General features: G+C 44.3%; 1 protein-coding gene across 1 annotated transcript in view; it reads right to left on the bottom strand.

The window, feature by feature from the left end:
- Positions 1-2,467: 2,467 nt before the first annotated feature.
- ndnf (neuron derived neurotrophic factor) overlaps positions 2,468-10,169 on the bottom strand; it is a 10,261-nt gene continuing 2,559 nt past the window's right edge. The window contains exons 2-4 of the mRNA XM_022759095.1: positions 6,299-6,493; positions 5,752-5,876; positions 2,468-4,594 (exon numbers count right to left, since the gene is read on the bottom strand). Coding sequence (XP_022614816.1) covers positions 3,198-4,594; positions 5,752-5,876; positions 6,299-6,492 — 1,716 coding nt within the window. The 5' untranslated portion in view covers position 6,493 and the 3' untranslated portion in view covers positions 2,468-3,197. The remainder of the gene's footprint in view (positions 4,595-5,751; positions 5,877-6,298; positions 6,494-10,169) is intronic.

Here is a 10,169-nt window from a genome sequence, read left to right on the forward strand (position 1 = left end):
AAACTCATACATCAAAGCCCTGCACTCAATACCACGCAAAAGATAAACATGGACAGCCCTGCAGATGGTTAGCTCTGGGATAGAGGTTTCTCTGTGTATGTATGTTTGCGTGAGTGTTTATGAGGAGATCTCCTGAAGCATGCTGGTAAAATAGAAATGTCTGTACATTTTTTCCATCCTAGACCTCTTGGGTTGACCAGAGAGCAAGAGGCTCTTTAAAGAAGCCGAGGGCTTCACGGCAGATCTTATTCACACATGCAGGATAACATTTTAGGCAGAGCCGGCCAGCTTTATTAGATGCAGTTTACAGGGATACCCACGACACTCCCACAGCTCACTGGAAGCTCTTCCACATTATTCCAGGGCAACAGCAGGTTAATGGAAGCCAGGTGGAGCCTCCCTGCATTTCCTCTGACCAGGAGCGCTTGATTGACAGTGAGTTGTGGCGATGAATCGGAGCGCAGCTACCCGAAATCAAGGTCAGGATGGAAACATGGCAATTCACGAGCAACAGCTGCTTTTCTTGGCCACAACAGAGAGAGCATTTCCATTCACCTGAGACTGCTCTTAATTGGAACGTGTGGATATGTGCACTGATGTGTGTCTGGCTTTTCTCTTTGCTTATTTGTGGTTAACTGTGTCTAATGGTTAAATAGTATTGCAAGTCACCCAATTCTCCCAAATTTGGTCCCTGTTTTTTTAAGTATATGCACTTAAAATAACACGAGGGGAGGTGAACAGAAAGATTGCTGTAGAGATTGTGGCCTGTTCAGTGTCACCTGTTTTTTTTGTTCTGAAATGTTGTTATTTCAAAAGCTTTCCAAAAGTTATGCAATAAACGTGTTATTTTGATCAGTGTATTATTTTATCTTATTCACTTTAAAGCAAGACTATGTTCATTTTAAAAGAGGAAATAACTAATCCTTCTTCTTACATATGAAAAGCTGAATTCATGAGAAATAAAATGCATTGCTCACTTTAATACACTCAAAGATTTTACTGCTGCTGTCTCACTTGGTCTGGTATGACCAGTAACCTATGCTGGCTAATGTTAGCTAACGTTAGCAAACATTATATTGATATTCCTTTAGCTACTGAATTACTTTTCTGACTTTATTACTCTCCAGTTAACATTATTGAAATCTTCATTCCATTGGTTTTATCACAAAAACAATAGCAATAAGTAAATATGCTGTGTCTAAGAACATGTTTGTCTGCTTTAGCATTATATGGCCGTAGCGCTAGTAAAGACATATTACTCAGCAAACTGACTGAGCAGCGTCAGTTACACAACAATACACAATAATAACAACCATAGGCTACTGATCATAACCACATCAATAAGACTATAGCAGCAAATTCCTGCTGTGTGTTTTATTGCTCAGAAATTCAACTTTGAATTAGTAGAAGTTACATAGTTTAATTTGAACTATTATAAGAAGAAGCTAAACAAAACAATTATTTGTATATATTTGTCACAAATTGTATCAGCAAATCATGATAAGAGTTATATGAATAAATCAGACATCTAATTCATATCTCTTACTCTCACTTGCTCTTACTCTTATCAGACCTGTTCCTCCTTATTGCGATACTGAGATCAAACATCTTTCATGTACGAAATGCAAATTTCCAAATGGATAACATTTGTATTTCTCTGCACAGAGCAGCAACATCATATAAGTACTAGTGACTGTTATAATAGAAAAACAAAGATTACAAGGGGACCATGGGAAACAGATGGTCTACACTCTCAGAGCTGTAAAGTATGTATTTTAAGTTTCATGTGCAAGAGCTGTTCTCAGTAGGCCATTAAAATGACTTCATCTCTCCTCTAGCAGAGGTAAAGAAATGCACTCTAATGAATGCTAAGACTTATTCATTCATTAGCCATACCACTTATCCTTTTAGGGTCACATGGGGGCTGGAGCCAATAGGAGCTGACATTGGCTGAGGGCAGGGTACACCCCGGACAGGTCGCCAGTCTATCACAGGGCTGAGAGATAGAGACAAACAACCATTCACACTCACTCCTACAGGTCATTTAGAGTTTAGATAATTAACCCAAACTGCATGTCTTTGGAGGCTCCAGCAGGTTCAAACCCAGATCCTTGAGAATGTTTATCAATGAGACACTGATTTGACTGATTTGATTGCAAACGATGTGCCATGGGGTAACTTTTCTCATGGAGCATAGGCACCACTTGCGTGACCTGGAAAAAGAAGTCTTCAGGATTATTTCCTGGAAATAGTTCATCCTCTGTTGATCTTTGTTTGTGGCAAATCATTGTTAGGCTCAAGTCATCATTTCAAATCACTCCAAGTATCAAGTCCTGCTTACATGTGAATCCTAATATAGGTGCCTGAATCTATAAACACAATACCCAGCGTGCTCTTTGATCCCGGAGCCACGATTGTGATGTTAACGGCTTGGCAAAAGAACATGACACCCAGGGTGACACAGGGATTACTTGTTCTATATTTAGTGTTTATGTACATGAATATTGGCAGGACAACTCTGTACATGTGACACACACACACAGCGATACAGTGATAATAACACAGATCTCCAGCACAGAACACATTTACAAGATGGGCTCTAGAGCAAACACTGGCTGAGATACATAGGGGAATGTCTGAACTACGACAACTTCCTCATAAAACTGGAATTTCCTCGTAACAGTTATTATTGTCATCAATAAAAACAGACGATCAAAAAGAGACGAAAAGTATAAAATAATTTAAATTCTTCCTAAAACATGTGGCGAATATGCAGAGGGAGATTAATACAATACAGGCAGCTACTGTATCTCCTCCGCTCCACGTGATTCCAAACTGAAGCGATGGACAAATATGACGGACAAAAAGCAAACGTCATGCAGAAAAACAAAGAAAACATACAATGTGAAAGATGATCCTCTTTGAAGCTCTGCCTCCCCGGTGGCAACATGGTGTCAAGACGACAGGCCTGGTAACAGAGCAGCTCACGCCACGGGCCACCCAGACGTGCCACAATGAAATGTAAACATAAATATACAGGTTGATATCTCTCTCTACAAACAGTTCAGTCACTGCCACAGGCCCATCAGCTGTGTGAGTAGTCAGTCTGTATACACTCCTTAGTAGAATATCACTTAGAGTTAAATAAACTTATTTAATATATATATTTATAATAGATTTATTCTTTGCAGAGTCATTTAGCAGTATTTCCTTGTTTTCACCAGTTTGCTCTGGTATTTCACAGAGTGACCACTGTGTCCCACCACGTAAACGTCCAGCAGGTAGGTCTTGCCCGGCTCCAGACCGGTGATGGTCTCTGTAGTCACAGCTTTCTGCAGGTTCGGGCTGTGGAAGTACTTGCACAGGACCTTTTCTGACTTCCTGCGGGTCTCTGGCCCAGCACACTGGTTTTGTTCCCGGCGTCTCTGCTCCTCGCCGTAATTATCAGCCACCTCCTTGCGGTAAATGCAGTATTTGTTGCGGTCCTGCGTGCCCAGCCAGGCCACGGTGACGGAGGAGCAGGTGCGCAGCTTGTCAAAGGCCTTGATGCGTGTGTCCTCCGGAAGTGAAGGGAAGGGCTGCTTGCTGCTGGGTCGTGTGGTGGCTAGTACTTTTAAAGTGGAGGCTCCTTTCCTGCTCCCCCGCAAGCGGATCAGGTATTTGGCTTTCGGCTTCCCCCGCAGTTGGAATTGCCGTACCCCCTCCACGTTCTGTGAGAGCTGCAGCTTACCATCGCGCCTCACCTGCACCTGGACGGCATCTAGACACGTGTGGACAAACAGAGTGACCCTCTGATGGGAAGACACGGGAGCAAAGCGCAGAAACTTGCTGCCTTTTCTCTTGATGAAAACGTCTGACACTTTTCCGTCTTTCAGTTCCACTGTTTTCTGACGAGCTTCCTCTTTAGTGCGGGCGAACGTTCCCACGTATGCTGTGCTGGTGTTGGTGGCAGAATTCACAGCAAACACATCAAAGTAGTACTGCGTGTCTGGTTTCAGGTCTGACACAGTGAAAATGTTCTTATTGCCAATGCACACCTTCTGAATGTCTGAAGCTTTGGGCTTGGCTGTGTAGGCCCGTGAGATCTTGTTACTTGTGAGGCCTCGGTCTTTGCCAAAACCATTGTCGGAGGGAACAAAGCCAAAGTGCATAAAGTCAAACGGGCTGAAGTCTCTGCCGGGCTTTGGAGCCAGCATGAAGGCATCATCGTTGCTGATCTTGGCTTCAGCGGCACACATGCTCTTGAAGTTGTGCTCCTTGTTGATTACCACACAATACTGGACAGGCTGGCCCATCAGAGAGCCTGTAGGCGTCGGCTTCCAGGCCAGCGTGATGGTGGTGCGGCCCAGGGCGGTCACATCCACACGGGGGTCGTAGGGCAGCTCCGGGTAAGGCTGGTCAGACTCTGGAGTCGTGGTGGCGTACACCTTGAAGTTGCTGTCTTTCTCTGTGGACAGCAACTCCAGCTGGTAGAGGCCGGAGGACGTGCTGGTGGCCACGTACGACTCCACATCGTTACCCTTGTAGTTGAAGAGCTCCGTCCCTTCGTCCACAGTCACCTGCTGTTTCTGCTGCTCCAGAGGTTCAGGCTCTCCTGGAAAACCAAGAACACGCACAACATAAGCTCTTTTGCTTGACAACATTCTGAACATGTTGACAGAGATGTTTAGTCATGACCTTTACAATATTTTTCTTCTTTTTCATTTTTGGCTTTGATGGAAAGTAATTTCCACCCGCACTAAAAAATCTGTAACATGTTGTTGCTGTGAGGTCATGATGAAGCTCTGCAAGCCTCACGGACGATTAGCCCCCTCACATGGCAGCCATGTTTTCACTCCAAACAGCCCCAAAGATCACAGGCCAGCATTCACTCGGCCTTTCCGGCCGAGCTGTGCTAAAAAGAAGTGCCTTGTAGCTTCTCTGTGAGGGAGACAGTCTGAGCTCTTACTCCGGCCTGAGCCAGAAACCATAATATTGTGTTTGTCGACCAGAGAGTGTGCTCAGCGATGTACTAAAAATCACTGCTCATAGATCTACTCCCACCAGAGACATTTAGCAAAAAGACATGCAAAGACAGGAGGAAGTTCAGTGGCTGAACTGAAGTCACACTTCCACCGTGTGTTGGGTCCAGATTTGTCGCTATTCTTTCAGTTCAGGATGAATTTTTTCCTCTTGAGGAAAGGTACGTGTCTCCAGCGGCGTAACCACCCAATAAATCATTTGGTAATATTTGATTTGACAAGAGCACAGACACACACGCAGGTGCTCACGTATTGACATTCAAATGTATGCTCACATCACACATCTACGCTCAAAACCACCGCTTCAGTCATCTGGCAAGACCTCCTGTGCTGACAGGACACCCTCCAGATGGAGAAAGTTTTAATGTGAGACAGAGGAAGGAAAAAAAAGACAGAAAGAAGGAAAGGAAAAGAGGAAGAAAGACAGACAGACAGAGAGCAGCAGGATTTACCTTAAGAAGACCAAGACAGCTTAAGTAAAGGGATGTAATGGCTTTGATTCAGTAGGTCGACAAGAGTGGAGCCCTTCCCCTCTAAAATTATAGACGTCAGCTTGGGCCGAGTCAGACATCATAAGTGGTCAGACTAGACACTGCGACTGTGACTTAATTAAAACCCACCAAAACACACAGCCTAACATCACTGCGTCAGTTAATTGTGTGTGGGGGATAGTGATATTTCCACAGAACGTGTCATTAACCTCTTCACTGCTGCCTGATGTCAATTATACCTGATCCCTCTGCGCTGGCCTCCTCTGGCAGCTCCTGCAGGGTGAGTTTCCACTCCAGAGGAGCATCGCAAGGTGTCACGGTCACAGACAGGGGTGTGTTGTCTTCTTCCACCACAAAGTAGTACCTGTGTAAATGATAGGCCTGATATGAGCATCAACATTCATCTTTCATCATAGTTTGAGGTTATGATGCATGGGCTAAATGCATGAGCAGACTGTTTGAGTCTGTTGTATTGTTGTTCCACCGACCTTGGTCTCTCTCTCTCTCTCTGCGCTGATAGACACTCAATTACACACACACGACTTTCTCATCTATTATTTAGTTTTTGCATCAACATAATAGATCATGTTACTGAGCCACCATCTGATGTTTCCTATCTGCTTACAGTAAGTGGCCATCAGCAGCTGTAATGTTTTCCTCAGTGACTGTTATGGATCAGTCAGTAGTGGACGGGGGCATTGGCCCCTTTTACCTCTCATAACAACATGTAAACAGTTTTTAATGACTGGGATTCATTGAGTCACCGTTGCTTTGAAGAGCACTTACCTTTTAGGTGTGTCCCTGAAGAGGTAGCCGCTGATCTCAGCTCCGTCAGGGATGATGGAGGAATCGTGGAACAGCGTCTTGTCTCTGATCTGCATCTGGAAGAGCCCTTCGTCTCTCGTGGGCAACTTCTGGGCCACAGCTCCCAGCCCCAACAGCACCAGCAGCACCACGCTCCAACCTTTACACTGCCTCATCCTGAAAGATGAAGAAAATTGACTTCAGTTCGATTTGCAGCATAATATACGTCCAAGAAACAGAAGCAGCCCCTGTGCCGGCAATTTGTTTTTTGATGTTTGTCATAGGATTACTGAGATAGCATTTTCTTGATCATACAGTGATGTTTGATTTTAAACCACTAGTTCCACATTTTAGGAACTTATTAGATTTGCTTTCTTGCTAGGCATTAGATGAGAAGATCAATACCACTGAACATATGAAGCTACAGTCATCAGCTGGTTTGCTTATCTTACGGTAAAGACCGGAAGAAGAGGGAAACAGTTCGCCCGGCTCTGTCTCTGTGTGACACACTCTACCACCACGACCCCTAGATCTCATGTTTAACCTCTCTATTTTTAAATCATGTGTGTTTAATTTCTACAAAAAAAAAGTTTTTACTGAGAGTTAAAGGTTGTGGGGTAAAAACATTGCTCCTGGCCAGGCTTTACCCCTGCTTCAAGTCTTTATGCTAAGCTAATCAACTCCTGGCTCTAACTTAATATTTATTTATTTAGCATAGATATGAGTGCGGTATCAATCTATTCATCTAACTCTAAAGCGAATGAGCAGCTTTCTAAAGATATCAAACTATTTTCTTAGAACAAAACATAACTCCTCGACTTCAGAGCAGCTGGTAGGCCAGTGGCAGGCTAGCTGCTTCCGGTCTTTATGTTAAGCTAAGCTAATGCTTGTAGCTTATCTTCAGCAAGGAACAAATAAACGTCTATCTTTTCATAAGAAAACCAAAGCAACAGACTGTAGAGGTGCTGATTGCCAGAGCCAAGGTCACTGTTTGTGCTACGCTAACCTAAGCTAACTGACTGCTGGTTGTAGCTTCATCTTTTCTGCAGACATGACAGTGATATCAGTCTTCTCATCTAACTCAGCAAGAAAACAAATATGCAAAACTATTTTTTTAATGCACATTATCAACTATGTCTATTTTTGCCATGGAAATTATGAATGGCTTTTTCCTATATGTCCTTTGACTCTGGCTTTGACTGAAAACACAAATTGTTCTTAATGAGTTCTTTTTTGGCAGCAGACCATTGCAGTGTTTTTAGAAGCATTCAGCTTTAATTTATTTATTGTTCACTACGTATTTCATTGCATGTTTAAATGTGTTTTTGCCGTGTTTTCCTGTAAGCTTTCACCTTAATTAACATTTAACATTAAACCTGGATGACAACCCGCACACCATCTGTGAGTGAATCAATGAGTGAGAGACAAAAGTAAAGGGAGAGTGAATGAGTACTCCAGGCCACAGGGAGGGAGGGAGGGAGGGGGGTGGAGGGGTGGATTAGATTCAAACACAGACGTGTGAAGGAAAAGACATTGCGTGGAGCTCCAGGGAACCACACTATTTCATAAAGCGCTTAACATAAAAATCCCCAAATCCATGTCGTTTAAATTTTATTGACGCTAATATAAAAGTGTTTGGTGGTTGGGTCTACAGACGGAGCTCTGGCCCTGGACGAGGTGCAGCTGACCGTGGCTGAGAGCCTCTCACGTATCCCCTGTCTATTGATTTTGCCCCATTGATTGCAGCTGATGGGAACGCCAAATCCCCGGTGATTTAATCAGTGTAATGATGGCAGATTAGCCAGATACTTTACTGCCATTTACTGCAAGCGAGATGGTGTCCTTTTAATGACCCCTCTCCCTTTCTCCGCTCACCCTCCCTTGTCTGTCTCTTTCCCTTGATCACAGCTTTTTCATCAACAAATAATCCCTTTCTCTTTCACACTTGTACTCGCAGAGCCCTCCCTTTCAGTCCTTCATTACACTCGCTCCCCCGCTTGCCTTCATAAACAGAGTTAGGTAAGTAAAACCAGAGGACTCAGGCCTGGACCAACCTCCACACTACAAACATGGCTTCATTTCTACATTCTGGTCCTTTATAAAGGCAAGCGGGAAGAAAAGGCCCTTGACAGCTCCTGTCAGTGTCTCCGTCTCTGCTGCCGTCTGAGCCCAGCCTCCCGTTGTACTGCCAGACTTCAGAGAGCAAAAGCAAAGCCGCCTAAGTGGTACTTTGAGGTTTGACTCACACGGAGAGTGGAGATCCTTATCGCCTCAGCTTGTCTCATTCCACTTCAGAAGCGTGTCAGTCGGAACAAAGACATGTCTATTAATACTCAAGACAGCGCTGAGGTGGTATGTACAGAGCTGTTCAGAGCTGTCTTTCATTCCAACATCCCCAAACGCCACAGCGACACAGCGAGGGCCCCGTCCCCCGGCCGGCTGTGTCCACCGCGCTGACGTCATTACACATAACGCCTCCTATCGCTCGCACAGAATGGGTTTTTATCACCACTGTCATTAGCACATTTTATGTGCACTTTCAATGTGCTCCTCACATGTGACGCTACTGATTCAAACCCTATGACTAAAACCCTCAACATGCGCCGAAGCACTCGGTCTGTGTTCACCATGTATAACCTTCCGCAGAGAGAGGACGTCTGTGCTGGCTCACTGCAGTTGCATGGACCAGCGCAGAGTCAACATGATCACACAGCTCGCACCGGATCTGCTTTTACACACACGAGTCTGCTCTATTCTCATGCCACAGAGTTCCCTCACCAAAATAACACATCAAAACAGCTGCATCTGGAACAAATAAAGGCTAAAGTTTAATTAGAACGGGGAAGAATTTGAGGAACGGGTAATTTTAAGGCAAGGTCACCCGCAATCTTGTCAACTTTGTTTTGCTGTTGCTTTTTATCAGTTTATTTACACGTTCGTAGTTCTATCTTTCACTCTTTTTTTTTGTGAAATTAACGAAGCGTTTTGTTGGGAAACATCCTGTATGAGTCTAATTGGCGGGCTGTGGGATGTGGAGAGCTGTGTGATGGGATGAAAGACCGAATGCAGCAGTTTAAATAGTGATAATCTTCTTTTCCATGGCTGTCTTTGACTCATACAGTATCAATCTTAAACAGAAAAAAAAATAAGAAAATGACCCCGCCTCTTATTCATTCTTGTTTGATCTGAGGAATGGGTCCCTTCATTTGAATTTCTACTAATAACAGCTTTGACCCTGCTCTAATTTGAGGTCATTACAAGCAAATCATGTGCAAAGGAAAAACAAAATGTTCACACTATTGTCTTTACATCTCCCAGATGGACGCAATCTTTTCAGCAACATCAATCAACTCCAAAATGAAAATCATTCTCAATCCACTGATGATTAAAGCAAAAAATATCAATTACTTGCAACAATTCAGCCACAATTTACGTCCACCTGATCACGCATGTATCCCCAGCTCCGTCATGAGTGTGTGTGTGTGTGTGTGTGTGTGTGTGTGTGTGTGCACGCGTGTGCACCAAACTGGCCCTGACCTCCCCTCTCTCCCCTCACTTTGTTTAACCGGTCTCCCTCTCCTTCCCTCCAGCTCCTTGTCAGGACGGATAAGCCTCCTGCCTGCTGCCACATGGAGCTCATTAACAGAACGGGAGGGAATAAAAGACAGTTTAATTTCAACACAAATAAAGAGACATTTCGGATTCCACCCAACAAGACGCCTGGCAGCGGCTCGCAGGACCTGAAGCCTCTGTGTGTTTTCTTTAAGGAGGTCTGAAGGCAGATTTATGGTGGGTCCTCAGTAGCGAGCTCCATCACTGCTGTCACTTCAGGGCCAAGGTGGGGATTGTAGTG

The sequence above is a fragment of the Seriola dumerili genome, unplaced genomic scaffold (genome assembly GCF_002260705.1).
Source record: "Seriola dumerili isolate Sdu_G_001 unplaced genomic scaffold, Sdu_1.0 BDQW01000319.1, whole genome shotgun sequence".
NCBI lineage: Eukaryota > Metazoa > Chordata > Actinopteri > Carangiformes > Carangidae > Seriola > Seriola dumerili.